General features: G+C 41.0%; 1 protein-coding gene across 2 annotated transcripts; it reads right to left on the bottom strand.

Annotated features, from left to right (window-relative positions):
• Positions 1-538: 538 nt before the first annotated feature.
• On the bottom strand, positions 539-18,729 carry LOC106603014 (uncharacterized). 2 transcript variants are annotated; one of them, XM_014196116.3, is made up of 4 exons: positions 18,646-18,729; positions 18,442-18,527; positions 4,136-4,862; positions 539-3,755 (listed from the first exon to the last, which is right to left on the bottom strand). In XM_014196116.3, exons 3-4 carry the CDS (start codon positions 4,704-4,706, stop codon positions 913-915), a joined length of 3,414 nt encoding a protein of 1,137 aa, XP_014051591.2. In that variant the 5' UTR covers positions 4,707-4,862; positions 18,442-18,527; positions 18,646-18,729; the 3' UTR covers positions 539-912. The 2 variants fall into 2 exon arrangements, with proteins under 2 accessions (XP_014051591.2, XP_082830993.1); XM_082974867.1 differs by having other exon boundaries at positions 18,442-18,723.
• Positions 18,730-23,647: the final 4,918 nt, after the last annotated feature.

Genomic DNA, 23,647 nt, shown 5'->3' with positions numbered 1-23,647 from the left:
GACTTGAACTGTGTAAATAGTTCAAGTTTATTCATTCAGTACCATCTGAAGTTCAGGTAAATAAATGGTATTTTCCTCTCTGCTTATAAACCTATTGCTTAAAATAAACAAAATATAAAATATATAAAGTTATCAATATGATAGCAGTAGATGTGCAATCAATGAGCTTTAAACATAAATGGTTGGGTGTTTTTCAGTAAGGATGAGAGGATATGTTCAAATGCGTTCAAAGCCAACATTGCCATCTGCTGGTGAAATTAACAGTGTGCACAATTGAGACTTTCACAATCATTGATTGTGGGAGACTACATCCTTAGATCTGTCCCTATAATACAAGCATTCTAGGATAATATTTAGCTTTAGGATGAGCACACTAGAGCCAACCCGTACTGGCTCTGACATTTAATTTTCAGTCCTTTCGAGCACGGTTCCAGCAATTATGGATGTGTTACCAGGCCAGTGAAACTTGACTCGGCTCAGTAAAGGTACAATTATTACACTGTGTACATGCAGTACATTTGAAAAGACTGGATGGGTGTCACAGGAAAAGTATCTTTATTATCTGACATCGGAATAATTGACCAAACAGACATTTAAACCACTTCAAGTTACAGCTGAGTAGGAGACTTGTAGCTTATCTATTGTGATTGCACATCATCCTACGCTAACTAAACAGTATATTCACATGCCAACTACAAAAGGTGATCTAAGCATGGTAACAAAGTAAAAGTCCAAATATGGTAACATAGTAATAATTACCACTCCTTTTCCATGTTCAGGCTATCATACGAGGCTATTCAGATAGGACAATGATTGTGTTTTGTGACCTGGTGTCTCTTAAAAAGGTTCCCAATTGAGTAATGTTGATCCCATAGGCAAAGCAGTGGTATGGCTTCTCACAAGTTTAGATTTTTACAGGTTTACAAAACTCTTTTCATATCCAGTACAGTCATAAAGAGATTCTCCAGTGTGGGTTTGCTGATGTGCTCTAAGGCCAGAAATCTGCCTGAAACGCTTCCCACAGTCAGAGCAGCGATGGGGTTTATCTCCAGTAGAGCGCATGTGAGGAGGCCTATGCGTAACCTGGTGTGTTTTTAGATAATCTACCCGGGTGAAACATTTCTCACAGTCAAGACATTGATATGGTTTTTCTCCAGTATGTTCACGCTGATGTATCTTTAAATGTTTTCCATGGCTAAACTGTTTCCCACACTCAGGGCAGACATAAGGCTTCTCCCCAGTGTGCATTCGCTGGTGGTCTGTAAGGTTGCCTAGTTTACCAAAGCTCTTTCCACAGTCAGAGCAAAGGTACGGTTTTTCTTGTCTATGTATTATTCTCTGATGATTTTTCAATTGGGTCGAATTATTGTAGCTTTTCTCACATTCAGGACATTGGTATGGTTTCTCTCCATTATGTGACATCATATGAACTTTCAACCGATCTGATCTTGTGAACTTCTCATCACAATGCGTACAATGAAAAGGCTTCTCTCCAGTATGTAACCGCTTGTGTTTTTTCAAATTACCTTCTGAAGAGAATCCTTTCCCGCACTCAGAACAGTGGTGAGGCTTCTCTCCAGTGTGTATCCTTTCGTGTGCTTTTAGGTCTTCTTCTATAAGGAAGGTAAGACCACAGTTAGAGCACAGGTGAGGCTTCTCTCCAGTGTGTTGTTGTTTATGTCTCTTAAAGGGTCTCCAAGATGTAAAACTTTCGTTACAGTCTGGACAGTGGTGACGGGGCTTCTCTCCAGTGTGTGTGTATAGGTGATGGTTAAGACCTGTTTGTGTTGTGAAAGTCTTTTCACACTGAGAGCACTGGTAAGGTCTCTCACCAGTGTGTATACGCACATGTTCTTTAAGATGTGACCGTTTTGAGTATCTCTTTTCACAGATGGGGCACTGGTGAGGCTTTACCCCAGTGTGAGTTCGCTGGTGGGCATTAAGGTTGCCCAGGAGAGCAAAGCTCTTTCCACAGTCAGAGCAAATGTAAGAAGATGCTGTATGCACTGCCCTCTGGTGAACTTTTAATTTGCTAGAATCATGGAATTTCTTCTCACAAACAGGGCATTGGTAAGGCTTCTCTTCAGAATGTATTTTCATATGATCTTTTAACTGGTCGGCTCTGGTGTACCGCTTATCACACTGTGTGCAGTGGAAAGGTTTCTCTCCTGAATGTAACAGCTTGTGTTTCTTTAAACAACCTGCAGTAGAGAAATTTCGCCCGCAGTCAGAGCAGTGGTGAGGATTCTGTGTGTGAATCCTTTCATGTGCTTTTAGATCTTCCAATAAAGGGAAACTGACACTACAGACAGAGCATTGGTGAGGCTTCTTTCCAATGTGCTTGTGTCTTTTCAATTCCAATGCATTTAGGAAATATAAATTGCAATTTTCACAATGGTAAAGTTTCTCTCCAGAGTGTGAGTACAGATGCCGCTTAAGATGTATTTGTTTTATGAAAGTCTTCGCACACTGAGAACACTGGTAAGGTCTCTCACCAGTGTGTGAACGCAGGTGTTCTTTGAAATGTGAAGCGCTATGGTATTTTTTCCCACATTCAGGGCAGTGGTGAGACTTTTTCCCAGTGTGTGTTTGCTGGTGTTCTGTCAGGTTGTCTTGTTGAGCAAAATCTGTTCCAAGGTCAGGGCTATGGTCAAGTTTTTCGACAGTATGGGCCATCTCTTGACATTGTTTTTCTACATTTCTGGATATTGATCTATTCTCAGAACCAGGCTGAGAATCAGGCTGCTCCTCAGCATGAGTCTTCAGATGTTCTTTCAATTCCTCTGAAGTACTGTACCCATTCTCACAATGCATATAGTGGAATGGCTTCTCTCCAGAATTTACCTGCAGGTGTTGAATAAGATCTGAACTTTTTTTGACAGCATGTGATATTTCCTGACATTCTTGTTCTTCATGTCTGGAACTTGGTGACCTATTAGCAAAACTAGACTGAGAATCAGGCTGCTCCTCATGAGTCATCATATGATCTTTTAACTCATCCGACCCATTGTACCTCTTGTCGCATTGCAGACAGTGGAAAGGTTTCTCTCCCGTGTGTAACAGCATGTGTTCCTTTAAAGTTTCCTCAGTGGAGAAACTTTGATCACAGTCAGGGCTGTGGTGAGACAACTCCACCTTGTGTAATAACATGTGGTCTTTAAGATTTGACTTCATTTTAAACCTCTTCTCACACTGACCACATTGGTAAGGCCGCTCCCCAGTATGTGCCATCATATGAACTTTTAACTGGTCTGATCTGATGAACCTCTTGCCACACTGATGGCAACAGAAAGCCTTAATCCCTGAATGTAGCCACTTGTGTTTCGATAAATACTGCACTGTAGAGAAAGTTCGCCCACAGTCAGAGCAGTGGTGAGGCTTCTCTCCAGAGTGCACTGGCAGGTGTTGATAAAGATTTGAACTTTTAATGAAACTCTTGTCACACTGTGAGCACTGGAAAGGCCTCTCACCACTATGTATTCGCATGTGTTTTTGAAGACCTGCATTGCTAGAGAATCTCTTCTTACATTCAGGGCATTGGTAAGAACTCACAGAAGAGAAACCTGCATCGCTATCTGAACAGTGGGAAGATGTCTTTCCAGAATGTGCCTGCAGGTGTCGTTGAGGGTGTGGACGTTTTGTGGAGCTCTTCTTACATTGAGGGCTCTTTCCTTTGTCAACTTCCTGGTGTTGCAAGCCTGATGTAGACAAGGCCACCGCCACTGATGAGTCTGAGGACTCAGGAGGACACACTCCTGTATGAATGACAACAGAAAAAAACAAGTTACAGTATATCAACTTCGGAAAGGAAGAGGTGCAAAGCTCGCTCACCATTAAAAAAACATTTTATTTAAACAACTATTAAAAGATTGATGTTTCAGCCTTATTCAATGGACTTCATCTGAACATCAAGCTTTAATAACTGTTTAAATAAAATATGTTAATGATGAGCGAGAGTGTGCGCCTATTTCTTTTCAATGCACATTTTTTGGGGGTTGCACCTCAACTTACGTAGCACCCTCCACCTCTTTCCACTATATCAACTTTGCATGATAATATCAGTTGTGCTCTCAAGTCCAATGTGACGTCATTACCACTTGTAGTGAATCTTTAATACAATCTGTTCTATTCATACCTGCATTAGCAAACACTGAAATCATATCCTCCTCCTTTTCCACTTTGATGTTGAATCTCTGTCCCAGCATAAACCTGCAGTCCTCCAGCAGCACTGTTTCATCCTGCTGTAACGACTGGGCTCCACTGTCACAATCAGGAACCAATGACTCCCTCTGCTGTGGTATAATGAGCCACTCTGGAGCTGGATCCGCCAACTGCCTGTTGTTGGGTAACCAAGCTCCTCCCTCATTCTGTTCACCATCGCAGCTTGCTTGTGAGCTGTCCACCTCTACAGTCGCTGACTGGCTGGGACTTGTAGGCACATTGCTAGCATCTTTCTGTATTCCTTTGATGTCTTCTTTCAGTTGCAGTAACTGAGAGATTCCCTGGTCCTCTGAATCCATTATAATTACATTTTCACAATACTCCCCTACTATACGACGCAATGAGCGTTGACTCTTTCCTTTGACTTCTGATCCATCCTTGCCCCCTATTCGACAACGTTCGCACAAGTAATGTAAATTGTCCTCAGATAAAGTATATAAACTCAGTTCAATTTCGTCCAACAACGTTTCCCTCTCCCGACTCATATTGCCCTACTCACGTCACAACCAAGACTGCTTAGCCAGCTAGCTTTTGTAATGTCTCGGACACTTTGCCCACTTCTCGTGTGATATGTGCTGATGCTCACATGAAAATAAAGCTGAGCATTGCCTCCAGGGTGCCCAGAACATGTCCTCGCTCTCCTGAAATAAAATCACACATAGAACGGGAATGAAAATCAGCCTGCATTCACTTGTTCCCCACTGACACTGTATGAGCTTAAAGTAAACAAATACTAAACGTTTACCGAATGGTACCACAAGCGTTTACACCGAAACAGTAACATTGTTTAAAACAATATTTATTGACTTGTTCCTGGAGTGCCACAGGTAGGCAACTGTAGGGTTATGTCAACCATCACATCTGATTTAATCACTTCATCAAACAGTGGGCTAATTGGCGAAATTCAACACACCAGTGCTCAGTTTCCCGAAAGAGATGGAACTTACCAGTGCTTCCCGATTTGGTATACCCCAACAGAATGCTGTTGGTCATCAAAATGACCGGTCATTAAAAGTATTAATGTCAGTTAGACCTCTGATTGGCCTGCTAATCCAATGAGCCAACATTACATAATGTTCTATAAGGAAATGGCAAGCATTTTTGAAACTGTTTGAGATGGGGGTTTTTTACCTCCAATTTAAGCTTTGGCTACAAAGAGTATGCTGTAGGACGAGTCAAAAACCTTATTTGGGTTAGAGTTAACAGAAAATGAACTTTTAAAAGTGAGATTTTCACTGGACAGTTACTTTAAGCTTATGAATGTTTTAAATTATGCATCGTTCCTATAAAAATGGCCGAAGATGTCACATGCATTTCCCAATACATTTTTTTATATTTTACCTTTATCTAACCAGGATGGCAGTTGAGAACAAGTTCTCATTTACAACTGCAACCTGGTCAAGATAAAGCAAAGCAGTGTGACAAAACAGTTAAACAAATGTACAGTCAATAACACAATAGAAAAATCTATGTACAGTGTGTGAAAATGTAGAAGAGTGGGGAGGTAGGCAATACATAGGCCAGAGGCGAAATAATTACAATTTAGCATTAACACTGGAGTATGCAGATGATGTGCAAGTATAGATACTGGGGTGCAAAAGAACAAGAGGGTAAGTAATAATATGGGGATGAGGTAGTTGGGTGTGCCATTTACAGATTGGCTATGTACAGGTACAGTGATCGGTAAGCTACTCTGACAACTGATGCTTAAAGTTAACCTCTCTAGGCTAGGCGGGACGAATTCGTCCCACCTACGTAACAGCCACTGCTATCCTGTGGCGCGATTTTCAAAACCTTAAAAATCCTATTACTTCAATTTCTCAAACATATGACTATTTTACAGCCATTTAAAGACAAGACTCTCGTTAATCTAACCACACTGTCCGATTTCAAAAAGGCTTTACAACGAAAGCAAAACATTAGATTATGTCAGCAGAGTACCAAGCCAGAAATAATCAGACACCCATTTTTCAAGCCAGCATATAATGTCACCAAAACCCAGAAGACAGCTAAATGCAGCACTCACCTTTGATGATCTTCATCAGATGACAACCCTAGGACATTATGTTATACAATACATGCATGTTTTGTTCAATCAAGTTCATATTTATATCAAAAACCAGCTTTTTACATTAGCATGTGACGTTCAGAACTAGCATACCCCCCGCAAACTTCCGGGGAATTCGCTAACATTTTACTAAATTACTCACGATAAACGTTCACAAAAAGCATAACAATTCTTTTAACCTCTTGGGGCTAGGTGGGACGCTAGCGTGCCACCCGTGGTGCACTCCATCAACAGCAGGTGCATTTCAAGAGCGGCAAATTTGAATCCAAATAAATGTCAAAATTCAAATTTTTCAAAAATACAACTATGTTACACCATTTGAAAGATAAACATCTCCTTAATCTAACCACGTTTTACGATTTCAAAAAGGTTTTACGGCGAAAGCATAAATTTAGAGTATGTTAGGACAGTACATTTACAAGAGTTGTGTGTAATGTTTTGTCAAGTCAAAGACAGGGTCACCAAAACCATAAAACCAGCTAAAATGATACACTAACCTTTTACAATCTCCATCAGATGACACTCCTAGGACATTATGTTAGACAATGCATGCATTTTTAGTTCTATCAAGTTCATATTTATATACAAAAACAGCGTTTTACTATGGCATTGATGTTGAGGAAATCGTTTCCCTCCAATAACCGGCAGTCAAGTCAGCGTCACAAATTAAATAATTAAAATTAGAAAACATTGGTAAAATATTATATTGTCATTTAAAGAATTATAGATTTACATCTTTTGAACGCAATCAACTTGCCAGATTTAAAAATAACCTTACTGGGAAATCACACTTTGCAATAATCTGAGCACTGTGCCCAGAAAAATACGCGTTGCGATACAGACTAGACGTCATGTTGGGGAGATCTAAAATCGAAAATACTATGTAAATAATCCATTACCTTTGATTCTCTTCATCAGATGTCACTTCCAGGTATCACAGGTCCATAACGAATGTAGTTTTGTTCAAAAAAGCTCATCATTTATGTCCAAAAATCTCCGTCTCGTTAGCACATGATGTAAGCCAGCCGGACTTCTCGTCATGAACGAGGGGAAAAAATATATTTCCGTTCGTTCAAACATGTCAAACGTTGTATAGCATAAATCATTAGGGCCTTTTTTAACCAGAACATGAATAATATTCAAGGTGGACGAATGCATAGCCTTTTATAACGTATTGGAACGAGGGTACCCAACATGAAGTAGCGCGCCAGGTGTCTAATGGGACATCACCGTTCCATGGCTCTTGTTCGGTCAGATCTCCCTCCAGAAGACTCAAAACACTTTGTAAAGGCTGGTGACATCTAGTGGAAGCAATAGGAAGTGCCAAAATATTCCTAAACCCCTGTGTTTTTCAATGGGATAGGTTTAAACTCAATACAACACATCAGGTATCCACTTCCTGTCAGAAAATGTCTCAGGGTTTTGCCTGCCAAATGAGTTCTGTTATACTCACAGACACCATTCAAACAGTTTTGGAAACTTTAGAGTGTTTTCTATCCATATATAATAAGTATATGCATATTCTAGTTACTGGGTAGGATTAGTAACCAGATTAAAATCGGGTACATTTTTTTTATCCAGACGTGCAAATGCTGCCCCCTAGACCCAACAGGTTAAGAATTATAGATACAGACCTCCTCTATGCACTCGATATGTCCGATTTTAAAATAGCTTTTTGGTGAAAGCACATTTTGCAATATTCTAAGTACATAGCCCAGGCATCACGGGCTCGCTATTTAGACACCCGGCAAGTTTAGCACTCACCATAATCATATTTACTATTATAAAAGTTTGATTACCTTTTGTTGTCTTCGTCAGAATACACACCCAGGACTGCTACTTCAATAACAAATGTTGGTTTGGTCCAAAATAATCCATCGTTATATCCGAATAGCGGCGTTTTGTTCGTGCGTTCCAGACACTATCCGAAATAGTAAAGAAGTGTCGCGCGCATGGCGCAATTTGTGACAATAAAATTCTAAGTATTCCATTACCGTACTTCGAAGCATGTCAACCGCTGTTTAAAATCAATTTTTACGACATTTTTCTCGTAGAAAAGCGATAATATTCCGACAGGGAATCTCCTTTTCGGCAAACAGAGGAAAAAATCCCAAAGGCGGGGGCGGTCGGGGTCACGCGCATAAGCCAGTGTCCCTTGATCGGCCACTTGAGAAAGGCGATAATGTGTTTCAGCCTGGGGCTGGAATGACGACATTCTGTTTTTTCCCGGGCTCTGAGCGCCTATGGACGACGTGGGAAGTGTCACGTTAGAGCAGAGATCCTTAGTAAATGATAGAGATGGAAAAGAAGTTCAACAAATGGTCAGTCAGGCCACTTCCTGTAAAGGAATCTCTCAGGTTTTGACCTGCCATTTGAGTTCTGTTATACTCACAGACACCATTCAAACAGTTGTAGAAAATTTAGGGTGTTTTCTATCCATATGTAATAAGTATATGCATATTCTAGTTACTGGGTAGGAGTGGTAACCAGATTAAATCGGGTATGTTTTTTATCCAGCCGTGTCAATACTGCCCCCTAGCCCTAACAGGTTTTAAAGAGGGAGATAAGACTCCAGCTTCAGTGATTTTTGCAATTTGTTCCAGTCACTGGCAGCAGAGAACTGGAAGGAAAGGCGGCCAAAGAAAGTGTTGGCTTTGGGGATGACCACTGAAATATACCTGCTGGAGCGCGTGCTACGGGTGGGTGTTGCTATGGTGACCAGTGAGCTGAGATAAGGCGGGACTTGACCTAGCAAAGACTAATAGATGACCTGGAGCCAGTGGGGATCGGTAGGGATAGTTTTACGAGGGTGTTTGGCAGCATTAGTGAAGGAGGCTTTGTTTCGAAATAGGAAGCCGATTCTAGATTTAATTTCGGATTGGAGATGCTTAATGTGAGTCTGGAAGGAGAGTTTACAGTCTACAAATACCTAGGTGTCTGGTTAGTTGTCCACATATTCTGATGCAAGTCGGGTGGGAGGGTAGCAATCGGTTGAAGAGCATGCACTTAGTTTTACTAGCATTTCAAATCAGTTGGAAGCCACGGAAGGGGTGTTATGACGTTAAATCACATTTGGAGGTTTGTTAGCACAGTGTCCAAAGAAGGGCCAGAGGTATACAGAATGGTGTTGTCTGCGTAGAGGTGGATCAGAGACTCACCAGCAGCAAGAGCGACATCATTGATATATACAGAGAAAAGAGTCGGCCCAAGAATTGAACCCTGTGGCACCCCCATAGAGACTGCCAGAGGCCTGGAAAACAGGCCCTCCGATTTGACACACTGAACTCTATCAGAAGTAGTTAGTGAACCAAGCTAGACAGTCATTTGAGAAACCAAGGCTGTTGAGTCTGCCGATAAGAGTGCGGTGATTGACGCAGTCGAAAGCCTTGGCCAGGTCGATGAAGACGGCTGCACAGCACTGTCTTCATTGACAGCGGTTATGATATCGTTTAGGACCTTGAGCGTGGCTGAGGTACACCCATGACCAGCTCGGAAACCAGCTAGCATAGTGGAAAAGGTACGGTGGGATTCGAAATGGTCGGTGATCTGTTAACTTGGCTTTCGAAGATTTTAGAAAGGCAGGCAGGGCAGGATGGATATAGGTCTATTAAAAAGTTTGGGTCTAGAGTGTCTCCCCCTTTGAAGAGGGGGATGACCACAGCAGCTTTCCAATCTTAGGGAATCTCAGACGATATGAGAGGTTGAATAGGCTAGTAATAGGGGTTGCAACAATTTCGGCCGATTATTTTAGAGAGGGTCCAGACTGTCTTGCCCAGCTGATTTGTAGGGATCCAGATTTTGGAGCTCTCCGTGCTTCGACACCTGCATTGCTTGCTGTTTGGGGTTTTAGGCTGGGTTTCTGTACAGCACTTTGAGATATCAGCTGATGTAAGAAGGGCTATATAAATACATTTGATTTAATTTCAGAACATCAGCTGTCTGGATTTGGGTGAAGGAGATGCTGGGGGGGCTTGGGCAAGTTGCTGCAGGGGGTGCTGAGATGTTGGCAGAGGTAGGGGTAGCAAGGTGGAAAGCATGGCCAGCCGTAGAAAAATGGTTATTGATATGATGGATTATCGTAGATTTATCTGTGGTGACAGTGTTTCCTATCCTCAGTGCAGTGGACAGCTGGGAGGAGATGCTCTTATTCTCCATTAACTTTACAATGTCCCAAAACGTTTTGGAATTAGTGCAAGAAGCAAATTTCTGTTTGAAAAAGCTAGCCTTAGCTTTTTTTTTTAACTGACTGAGTATATTGGTTCCTGACTTCCCTGAAAAGTTGCATATCGCAGGGGCTATTCGATGCTAAATACACCATGTAGAGAGATCGTTCATAAGTGTGAACATTAGTGCATGTGTCGATACAGATAGGACTGCTCTCGGAACAGCATTCTCCATTAAAATCGTACCTTTACAATCATTTCACAATACTGACGAAGATTCAGCTCCAAGAGAGATATTACCACCTTTAGCTGCAAATATTGAGGCAGCTTCAAAGGGAACAGAAGTAAAGCTAAGCAAAGAGATGTATTCAATCCACTAATACTAAAACGTGCATTTAAGATGAACATAAATATTTGTAGTACTTTGAACAACGTTTATTTGAGGATGTTTTAGGTATGGTCAGCATTGTAAAACAGTAAATTCTGGGACATCGACATGTCTTAAAATAGGCAGAAAGCTTAAATTCTTGTTAATCTAACTGCAGTGTCCAATTTACAGTAGCTATTAGAGAAAAAAAAATACTATGCTATTGTTTGAGGATAGTGCACAACAACAAAACACTTAACTTCTTGGGGCTATGTGGGACGCTAGCGTGCCACCCGTGGTGCACCCTATCAACAGCAGGTGCATTTCAAGAGCGGCAAATTTGAAACCAAATAAATGTCAAAATTCAAATTTTTCAAACATACAACTATCTTACACCCTTTGAAAGATAAACATCTCCTTAATCTAACCACGTTGTCCGATTTCAAAAAGGTTTTACGGCGAAAGCATAAAGTTAGATTATGTTAGGAGAGTACATTGACACACAGCTATGTGTCAATGTTTTGTCAATTCAAAGACGGGCGTCACCAAAACCATAAAACCAGCTAAAATGATGCACTAACCTTTTACAATCTCCATCAGATGACACTCCTAGGACATTATGTTAGACAATGCATGCATTTTTTGTTCTATCAAGTTCATATTTATATCCAAAAACAGCGTTTTACTATGGCATTGATGTTGAGGAAATCGTTTCCCTCCAATAACCGGCAGTCAAGTCAGCACCACATATTAAATAATTAAAATTAGAAAACATTGGTAAAATATTATATTGTCATTTAAAGAATTATAGATTTACATCTCTTGAACGCAATCAACTTGCCAGATTTAAAAATAACCTTACTGGGAAATCACACTTTGCAATAATCTGAGCACTGCGCCCAGAAAAATATGCTTTGCTAAACAGACAAACGGCCATGTTGGAGAGATCTAAAATCGAAAATACTATGTAAATAATCCATTACCTTTGATTCTCTTCATCAGATGTCACTTCCAGGAATCCCAGGTCCATAACGAATGTAGTTTTGTTCAAAAAAGCTCATCATTTATATCCAAAAAGCTCCGTGTTGTTAGCACATGATCTAAGCCAGCCGGACTTCTCGTCATGAACGAGGGGAAAAAATATATTTACGTTCGTTCAAACATGTCAAACGTTGTATAGCATAAATCATTAGTGCCTTTTTTAACCAGAACATGAATAATATTCAAGGTGGACGAATGCATTCTCTTTTATAACGTATTGGAACGAGGGTACCCAACATGAACTCGCGCGCCAGAGTCTAATCGGCCATCACCGTTCCATGGCTCTTGTTCGGTCAGATCTCACAGTAAAAGACTCAAAACACTTTGTAAAGGCTGGTGACATCTAGTGGAAGCAATAGGAAGTGCCAAAACATTAATCATCCCCTGTGTGTTTCAATGGCATAGGCTTAAAGGTAATTCAACACATCAGGTATCCACTTCCTGTCAGAAAATGTCTCAGGGTTTTGCCTGCCAAATGAGTTCTGTTATACTCACAGACACCATTCAAACAGTTTTAGAAACTTTAGGGTGTTTTCTATCCATATATAATAAGTATATGCATATTCTAGTTACTGGGTAGGATTAGTAACCACATTAAATCGGGTACGTTTTTTTTATCCAGCCGTGAAAATACTGCCCCCTAGCCCCAACAGGTTATCACGGCAACTGGTTTGATACATTCACTTCTGAAGGTAAATAACATACTTACATTCAGTAATCTTGCTCTGAGTTGTCATTCTGAGGGTCCCATTGATAAAATGTAGCACAGTTTTGTTTGTTAAAATCCATTTTTATATTCAAATGTAGGAACTGGGTTCTACAGTTTGAACCCCCTACTGTCTCTGGCTCCACCCCGGCCATCTAGATGTGGGAAGGTTAGTGTATTTTCTGTAGGGAAGCTAATGATGCATCATGTATGACATTCCTGGGAGGGAATTACCCAACACACCTCCAGGCTGTGTAAGGGCTCTCCAAGAAGGAGAGTGATGGAGTGCTGCATCAGATGACATGGCCTCCACAATCCCCTGACCTCAACCAAATTGAGATGGTTTGGGATGAGTTGGACCGCAGAGTGAAGGAAAAGCAGCCAAACAAGGACTCAGCATGTGTCGGAACTCCTTCAAGACTGTTGGAAAAGCATTCCAGGTGAAGCTGGTAGAGAGAATGCCAAGAATGTTAAAAGTTGTCGTCACGGCAAAGGGTGGCTATTTGAAGAATCTCAAATATATTTTGATTTGTTGAACACTTTTTTGGTTACTACATGATTCTATATGTGCTATTTCATAGTTTTGATGTCTTCACTATTATTCTACAATTTAGAAAATAATAAAAATAAAAGAACACCACATGAATGAGTAGGTGTTCTAAAAAAAATAAAAAATAAATAAAAAATAAAAAAATTGACCAGTAGTGTGTACACACACACACGTACGTATGTGGACACCCCTTGAAATGTATGGATGTCAGCCACACCCATTGCTGACAGGTGTATAAAATAGAGCACACAGAAATGCAATCCCCATAGACAAACATTGGCAGTAGAACAGCCTTACTGAAGTGCTCAGTAACTTTCAATGTGGCACCATCATAAGATACCATCTTTCCAACAAGTCAGTTCTTCAAATGTCTGCCCTGCTAGAGTGGTCCCGGTCAACTGTAAGTGCTGTTATTGTGAATTGGAAACGTCAAGAAGCAACAACAGCACAGCCACAAAGTGATAGGCCACACAAGCTCACAGAACGGTACCGCCAAGTGCTGAAGCACGTAAAAATAGTCTGTCCTCGGTTGCAACACTCACTAGAGTTCCAAACTGCCTCTGGAAGCAACGTCAGCACAAGAAGTGTTCGTCTGAAGCTTCATGAAATGGGTTTCCATGGCTGAGCAGCTGCACACAAGCCTAAGATCACGATGTGAAATGCCAAGCGTCAGCTGGGTGTGGTATAAAGCCTCTGGAGTGATGAATCACGCTTAACCATCTGCTGACGGCCAAGCGTTCATAGCAACGTCGCTTTTTGATCCTTCGATGTCGGCTCTTCCTATCATTGTGAAGCAGAATTCACCAAGCGTTGGATGGTTCACCCACTAATAGGGAACGTGAGCTGGGATTAGACCGTCGTGAGAAAAGAACAAGAGGGTAAGTAATAATATGGGGATGAGGTAGTGTTCTCTCAACGGATGCCAAGAGAACACTACCTGCCCCAATGCATTGTGCCAACTGTAAAGTTTGGTGGAGGAGGAATAAGGGTCTGGGGCTGTTCTTCATGGATCTGGCTAGGCCCCTTAGTTATAGTGAAGTGGAATCTTAATGCTAGGGCATACAATGCCATTCCAGACAATTCTGTGCTTCCAACTTTGTGGCAACAGTTTGGGGAAGGCCCTTTCCTGTTTCAGCATGACAATGCCCCTGTGCACAAAGTAAAGTTCATACAGAAATGTTCTTTGAGATCGGTGTAGAATAACTTTACCGACCTGCAGAGCCCTGACCTCAAGCCCATTTGGGATGAATTGTAATGTTGACTGCGAGCCAGGACTAATCGCCCAACCACACTAATGCTCCTGGGTAAATGGGAGCAGGAATGTTCCAACATCTAGTGGAAAGCCTTCCCAGAAGAGTGGAGGCTGTTATATCAGCCAAGGGGGACCAACTCCATATTAATGCCCATGATTTTGAAAAGAGATGTTCCACAAGCAGACGTTCACATACTTTTGGTCATGTAGTGCACCGGATTGAGAACTGATGCTTAGTTGACATGGACCGTTGGGATCCACAGGCCTACAGTATAATGGCATTAGGTTTATGGGCATTCGCAATGCACCCCTTGGCATTGTGCATCTGAAGCAGAGAATAGCTTAACTCACACTATTTACATATCGTTTTTAAATTGAGAACATATGGCTCAACAATAATAGTAGACAATGTAAACTCAGTAGGCAATGTAAACAAAAAAAAAGAAACGTCCTCTCACTGTCAAATGCGTTTATTTTCAGCAAACTTAACATGTGTAAATATTTGTCTGAACATAAAAAGATTCAACAACAGACAAACTGAACAAGTTCCACAGACATAAGAGCAACAGAAATTGAATAATGTGTCCCTGAATAAAGGGGGGGGGGGGGGGGGTCAAAATCAAAAGTAACATTCAGTATCTGGAATTGCCACCAGCTGCATTAAGTACTGCAGTGCATCTCCTCCTCATGGACTGCACCAGATTTGCCAGTTCTTGCTGTGAGATGTTACCCCACTATTCCACCAAGGCACCTGCAAATTCCCGGACATTTCTGGGGAGAATGGCCCTAGCCCTCACCCTCCAATCCAACAGGTCCCAAACGTGCTCAATGGGATTGAGATCCAGGCTCTTCGCAGACCATGGCAGAACACTGACATTCCTGTCTTGCAGGAAATCACGCACAGAACGAGCAGTATGGCTGGTGACATTGTCATGCTGGAGGGATGAGCCTGCAGGAAGGGTACCACATGAGGGAGGAGGATGTCTTCCCTGTAACGCACAGCGTTGAGATTGCCTGCAATGATAACAAGCTCAGTCCGATGATGCTGTGACAAACCACCCCAGATCATGACGGACCCTCCACCTCCAAATCGATCCCGCTTCAGAGTACAGGCCTCAGCGTAACGCTCATTCCTTCGACCATCACCCCTGGTGAGACAAAACCGTGACTCGTCAGTGAAGAACACTTTTTGCCAGTCCTGTCTGGTCCAGCGACGGTGGGTTTGTGCCCATAGGCGACGTTGTTGCCAGTGATGTCTGGTGAGGACCTGCCTTACAACAGGCCTACAAGCCCTCAGTCCAGCCTCTCGTTGCCTATTGCGGACAGTCTGAGCACTGATGGAGGGACTGTGCGTTCTTGGTGTAACTCGGGCAGTTGTTGTTGCCATCCTGTACCTGTCCCGCAGGTGTGATGTTCGGATATACCAATCCTGTGCAGGTGTTGTTACACATGGTCTGCCACTGCGAGGACAATCAGCTGTCCGTCCCGTCTCCCTGTAGCGCTGTCTTAGGCAGCGCAGTCCTCATGCCTCCTTGCAGCATGCCTAAGGCACGTTCACGCAGATGAGCAGGGACCCTGGGCATCTTTCTTTTGGTGTTTTTCAGAGTCAGTAGAAAGGCCTCTTTAGTGTCCTAAGTTTTCATAACTGTGACCTTAATTATCTACCGTCTCTAAGCTGTTAGTGTCTTAACGGCCGTTCCACAGGTGCATGTTCATTAATTGTTTATTGTTCATTGAACAAGCATGGGAAACAGTGTTTAAACCCTTTACAATGAAGATCTGTGAAGTTATTTGGATTTTTACAAATTATATCTTTTTTGCTGAGTTTATGAGGCTAATCATTACACTAGATTTTGTACATGCCTTGTGCTGCCATGAAATGTTTTATTGCAAATCCAACCCTTGTAATCTAGGTGGTGACATTTCTAGAAGCAGAAGATGGGACCCTTAGCTTAAAACATACATACAACTACAACCAAGTTCAATGCCAGATAGACCTTGACAAAAAGCTGTTGAAATCACACTGCATGTATTATACTTTAGAGTTGAATTGGGGGCATACTTATTTCACTGTATAGCCTTACCTATGGATTGTGGATCAATGACATGGGGTACCAGTCTATTCAATGACACCGAGAGAACATTAGCGTCGTAGCTCTTATTGCGGGACTATGAAATCACCAGGGGCAAACTACCTGCCCCCCAGGACACCTACAGCACCCGATGTCACAGGAAGGCCATATAGATCATCAAGGACAGCAACCACCCGAGCCACTGTCTGTTCACCCTGCTACCATCCAGAAGGCGAGGTCAGTACAGGTTCATCAAAGCTGGGACCAAGAGACTGAAAAACAGCTTCTATCTCAAGGCCATCAGACTGTTAACACAGAGAGACTGCTGCCTACATACAGACTCGAAATCATTGGCCACTTTAATAAATGGATCACTAGTCACTTTAATAATGTTTACATATCTTGCATTACTCATCTCGCATGGATATACTGTATTTTATACCATCTATTGCATCTTGCCTATGCCGCTCTGTCATTGCTCATCCATATATTTATATATTCTTATTCCATTCCTTTACTTAGATTTCTGTGTATTAGGTAGTTGCTGTAGAATTGTTAGATTCCCTGTTAGATATTGCTGCACTGTCAGAACTATGCGCACAAGCATTTCGCTACACTCACAATAACATCTGCGTATGTGTATGTGACCAATAAAATTTGAATTTAGCCACATTTATTGTACCAGTCAACCTACTGTGTGTATTGAACACTTCTCCAGCGGGAAAAAAAACAATACAACGTGGAAGGTTTGAGCCTGATAACTCAAGGACTTTGGGGAAAAAAAGCACTAGGGTACTGTGTAGGCTGATACCTAACGATTGGAGATCAATGAGATGGGGTAAGGCTGTACAGTGCAATATGAATGTCAATACGCACAATAAACTGACTGTGGAGGTGATTTCCCACAGTCAAAGTCCCGCAATAACCTACGACGCTAATATTTTCGTAAACTCTTCAGTTGTGTTCTCTGGGTGTCACCAAGCAGACCGATACCCCATTTCATTGCTCCACATTCCAACCATGTTTAACATGATCAAGTCTAAATATGGCCTGATTTCACCAATTGTAACCATATGCATCAATTTCAAACAGGGACTTTTATTTTAAAGGCAAACCGCAAATTCCACTATTGTGGCTAATCCCTATTGTGGCTAGCGTCACAACATAATCCGGTCCAGTCAAACCATTGTATAGTAGTCAAATGACGCTCACTGGCTGCTTATAACAGTTCGTTTTGGGCAACAGGGTTAAGTGGTGAACTAGCTAGTTATTTAAATAGGAGAACAACAAGTGGCTACCTAGCTAATACTTACATGGATTCCTAAATCATTGCTAAGAATATTGAAAATGACTGCAGTTTCTACTGTTTATTGTTTTCAGGCTGGTTGCTTATACATCTGTATCGTTTGATCCTGATCTAATTTCAAATGCTCACACAGACGTTTTCACATTCGGTTGAACAAATAATGCCTTACTACCAACGCGGTATTGTACAGCTTTGACAGTGATCGTAATGGTGGCGCTTGGCTTGCACGTGCAAATTCAGCACAAACAACATTTTATTCTATAATAGAATTGTGTTATTTGACTTGTCAAATAAATTAAAAGCTTATTTGACACATCAAATAGTGTTTTGACACACAAAGACCCAAACGGCGTTCCATAAGACACTAAGTAGGATTTGAGAATGTGTAACGCTACCATGCTGAGAAATAAAATGTTTGTAATCATTCTGTCATTTCAAGGTTCAATTGCCTAGCTAATTAGCAATACTGGCTAACTAGCGATATAGTTCGTTTGGCGTTCTCTTGCTAGCTAACGTTACCGTAGCTAGCTGCAAGTGATTCGAACAATGCACATACTTTGACCGCGTGCACGCGTTCCTCATTGGTAGGTACATTTCAGGACTAAGATATTCGACTTCTCCTGACAAAGCAACATTAGCAATGTATTTAAAAGATGAACAAATTATATGAACCAAAATCGGCCCTTTTTACATACCTGCTTCTCCAAGAAAACTGCCTTCTCTCTGAAGTCGCTGGCCTGGCTGCGGTTGCCACAAAGTCAACATTGCCTATACGTAAACACTATTGAAAACAATAATTAGTTTTTTGGTCTTAATTCAAGGTTAGCCATAATGTTAGCAGTGTGGGTACGTTTAAATAATTTTAAGATGATAAATGGTAATACTAGTGAGGTTATTACTCTGTGGTAGTTAGTGGCGATATCTATATGTGATCCTTGGGACGTCACTGCACTTCTTTTATGAGATTTAACGGCAGTTGGCATCCAATTTGTTGCATTACCGCCACCTACTAGATTGGAGTACAACTCCCTTGTACTTTACTTGAAAAAGAAAAGAAAATCAAAGTTTATTTGTCACGTACGCGGAATACAACAGGTGTAGACCTTACAGTGAAATGCTTACTTACAGGCTCTAACCAATAGTGCAAAAATGGTATTAGGTGAACAATAGGTAAGAAAAGAAATAAAACAACAGTAAAAAGACAGGCTATATACAGTAGTGAGGCTACATACAGACACCGGTTAGTCAGGCTGATTGAGGTAGTATGTACATGTAGATATGGATTTTTAGCATTTATAGCAATACTAAATAAATACCCTACCATCTAGCACTATACTCACTAATTTCAAAATTATATAAAATAAAATGAACACCCCCCCCCTCCCCTACTCCACTAATTAAATGTATTTATTCCTACCTCATGCCATCACCCTGAAAGGATGGGACATCACCACTTAACACATCCTGTAACTCTTCTGCTGTCAAGTCTCGCACACCCAAATACCTCTCTGCCTCTCTGCACCTCTCTGCAGCTGCCACAACAACCTAAATTTTCTGAGACTTCCCTGCATCCCTGCAGTACAATTAATAACCATTGCTATAAATGCTAAAAATCCATTCTTATTGAAACTTATTTCACTTTTTGGTCTATCCCTCTGTACTGGTATATCTCTACTACTCTCACCACTCCTCCCCCTTAACCCATCTCACTCTACTTTCTTCACTGGTTCAGCATATGACAACTTCTGCTCTACTCTAACCCTGGAAACCTCAACCTGCCTACCTCGCACAGGACATTTCTGATCCCAAGCTACATTAGCTGCCACATGCCCATAAGCTTAACACCTGTAACATCTTATTGTATTCGGCACGTATGCTCGTACAGGATAATTTATATATCCTAACTTCACTTTGTCAGTCAAAGACTCAACTCAAAACGCAAAAGATCAGACAATGACTCTTCTGTTTCCCCACTCTCACCACCCTGTCTGCGTCGCATCAAACGAGGAGCATCACATACACTGGGAATCTTTGCCCTTAGCTGGTCAACGTTTATATCTACTGCTACTCCAGTTATCACTCCTTTCATTGGTGCCCTTTTCTTGAGAATGAAACAATTCACTTTTCTTGCCCCCATTCATTTTACTTCGAGCGCATTCTTCCTCTGCCCAACAGAAACACAAACAATTATCACTAGACCACTTCTAGTTACCCTCACCGATTCCACATGACCCAACTCTTTTTTTCACCCACTGTGAAACCACAAATGGATCAGCCAAAAGGCAAGAGTCCACTTTTTCCATAAACTTCACTCCTACTGTCACAGACTCTTCTTCATCCTGATCCTCGTGCATACCTCGGTCTCCGATAACTTTACTGCACCTACCACCTCTAATACTTCACCCTCATTCACTTCTAGTTCTCCTCCTGTCTTCAGCTCCCTCTGCTTACACTTTCTACCGTTCTTCTTTGACAAACCATCTCCATTTTTTCCCACCATTTTTATCTGACTTAAGATCACCCTCTTCTACCCTCACTCTCTTAGACCTCTTCTCCCTCTCTTTTTCTCTCCATTCCTTCTCCGTTTACCAAGTACAGTCTCCTTATGATAATATTGCCGCTCCATCCCTGACACCCATCTTGTACTTGCTTTCTCTAGGGACTCCATTTTCCCCTTCTGGATTTCTTCTCATGTCCCCAATAACGTGCCTACAACAACCCCAATGGTTATACATTTCGTTGGCACATGTCTTGGCTCGGGCAGGAAAGAAAGCCAATGTAATCATGCAGCGCCTGAGCGTAGTCAGTATCAGATCCCCCGTCCCTACACCATTGAAGTTGACGTTTAAAATGGTAAAGGTTAGGGACGTCCCAAGGATCACAGATACCACTGACTGGGCTGCAGTGCCATCTGTGGTGCCATCACATCCTTGATGAATGGACTCGCTGGCGCCACCTATCACCCCGGAGTGTAAGTCACCTATACAGATGTGATACACTTTTAGCAAAGTGTATAAATAAATAATTAGAGCTTTTTGTCTTTGCAATTGCAATATTGTGTTTGATCAACATTGCAGTTAGAGCCTGACGGCCTAATTGGAGGGCCAGCAGTATGTTTGCGCTATCATGCCATCAGATTTTTTGAAAAGTGATTTTATTGCTGTGGATTTAAACTAGGTAAGTCAAATAAAAAATAAAAAAGAGAGAGAGTTAATTGCTGTTATTGATGCCGTGTTCATGTGCTAGTCAGAACTAGGAAACTCTGAAATGTCCTAAAACTTGATAACTGGATGAAAGCGGCACATGTATAACTACAAACAATATCGGTGTGTGGGTAAAATCACTGGGGAAGCAAAGCCAGGAAAAATATTACAACATATGGTGTGATAATTGTATTAGTTGTTCTATAACCTATTTGTTCATACGCCACTGTGATATACAATTAAGGTTGAGACAAGAAAAAGACAACAGTCACACAGGGGTGGAATAAATTCAACCCCGCATACGTTCGTTTCATCACAAAACCAGAGAGCAACATCTGTCCGCTGAAGTCTACAAAGCAAATATTGCATGTAACAAACAAACAATTTACTTAAACTACTGATTTAGAACCACAGAGAGTTACTGCAAGTCAGCACAAAGAAAAGAGGAGCACTGCCTCCACTATTCCACCACCATTTCAACTTAAACTTCATAAAATCAACTAAACTATTTATGCTTAGTTTAATACTGTGAAAACAAACTTAAAGATACCAATCAATGTTGCTAAATATCCATGGTATGTGTGTGTGCGTGGGCAAGTAAAAAAAAGTTGACTCACCCTACTTGTAGACTAGAGAATGCCATGAGTGTGCAAAGTTGTCATCAAGGAAAAGGGTGGCTACTTTTTTGTTTACTACATGATTCCATATGTGTCATTTCATAGTTTTGATGTCTTCACTATTATTTTACAATGTAGAAAATAATAAAAAATAAAGAAAAACCCTTTAATGAGTAGGTGTGTCCAAACTTTTGACTGGTACTTTCATACATTTTTTAAACTGGTACCGGGCCACCTGTCGTACTGAGGCGTGTGTCCTAGAGCTTTCTTAAACATGGGGTGAGACATTCTTACTAATCTGCTAGAGAACCAGTTCGGACTTAAGTATAACTTTTGTATGACTGAAGCCTTTAGTGAGAGGTCTGATGCTTTAAAATTTAATCATTTCTGCCCTCAGAATTCATATTCATTATATAAATAGGCCCATTTAATTTTGTCTGGCTTGCTGTTCCAAATAAAATGTAATATTTTTTGCTCATATTATTTAAAAAACAAGTCGCTAGGTGTAGGCAAGGCCATAAGCAAATAGGTAAACTGGGAAATCAGGGTGATTTTTCCACAAATAGACAGGTATTTCCCTTTCCATGGTATCAAGAGCTTATCTATTTTCGCTAACTTTCTATTAAAATGTATCGTAGTGTATTTAGATAATTTCTTTCTTTCATGATATGAATACAGAGTATGTCCACTTGACCATCAGACCATTTTATTGGTAAACTAAAGGTTGTATTTGTAAAGGTTGTATTTTATAGTGACCCAATACATAATATAAAACACATAATTTGGTTGTAATCCAGAGAGGTTAGAAAAAATATCTAGATCCTCTATGAGGCTGTAGAGGGATCCAAATTGTGGATTTAAAAGAACATGAACGTACAATGACACCTTTGTTTTTAAGCCCTGGATTTCTAGCCCCTTGATATTATTGTTGGATCTGATTTTAATAGCTAACATTTCGATGGCCATAATAAATAGATTTGCCGATAGTGGACAATCTTGTTTTACTCCTCGAAAGTTTATAACTTTCTGAGATGCCGCCATTATTTACTATTTTACACCTAGGGTTACTTTAGCCCATTTTACAAGAGATTCTCCAAAATTGAAATATTCCAGGCATTTATATATAAATTCCAGTCGTACTTTATCAAAAGCCTTTTCAAATTCAGCTTGAAATACAAGGCCTGGTTTTCATAGTGTTCAATTGTTTCCAGTACTTGTCTTATATTATCTCCAATGTATCGTCCATGTAAAAAACCTGTCTGATTAAGATTAATAACATCTGACAATAACTTTTTAATTCTATGTGCTATGCATTTTGCAAATGTTTTTGCTTCACAACACTGAAGTATAAGAGTCATCTTTCCATAAAGGTTTTGTAGGCCAAACCGTTCGGTTTGCCCTACAGACGTTTTCCTGAGAAGACCGATGTTTGTGACATCTCCTGGTCTGACAAACACTGCTGTAGCTCTGCCACCTACCATCGCAGATGCGGAAGTCTGACATCAGCGGATGCGGTGGATTAAGACCCAGCCCATGCAAAAAACAGATATCTCTATCTTAAACAGACAGAGATTATTTATGATTATGCGAATTAGATTTCAGCGAGGGCACCGACTTCCTAGGCAACATCTAGGCTACATATTGAACTTCAATCATCTCATATATTGTGCATATATTATGCCAGTGGCACTATATATTAATTTATGGTTAGATCAAAATCGCCATCATCATCATTAGCCTGAATGGAGAATTAAGGAAAAACTACAAATCCAAATCCCCATCCATGGCTTAGGAAAGGGCCGATTTAACTAGCTAGCTACTGCAGGACAACAAAACAATGACGTTTTGCTTGCTTGTGATGTGATTTGATTGTTGTGAAGCCAAATCCAAATTTGTGTTTCTATGGGCTTATTTTGGACCTAAGCTTGTCGCCTGCCTTCCTGCCTTTGGGACAACTACTCCCATTATTAGGAGTTTGCTGCTTGCTGGCATCAGTCAAATGCTACAGCAGCAACATTAGATACAGTACATGGCCTAGAATTACTGAGACAAAGGGTGCTGTTTCCCTTGCTTGGATGATT

This window comes from Salmo salar, chromosome 01, assembly GCF_965601325.2.
Source record: "Salmo salar chromosome 01, fSalSal1, whole genome shotgun sequence".
Classification (NCBI taxonomy): Eukaryota; Metazoa; Chordata; class Actinopteri; order Salmoniformes; family Salmonidae; genus Salmo; species Salmo salar.
Note: the sequence above shows the minus strand (reverse complement) of the source record. Positions and strands in the feature narration are given on the sequence as shown.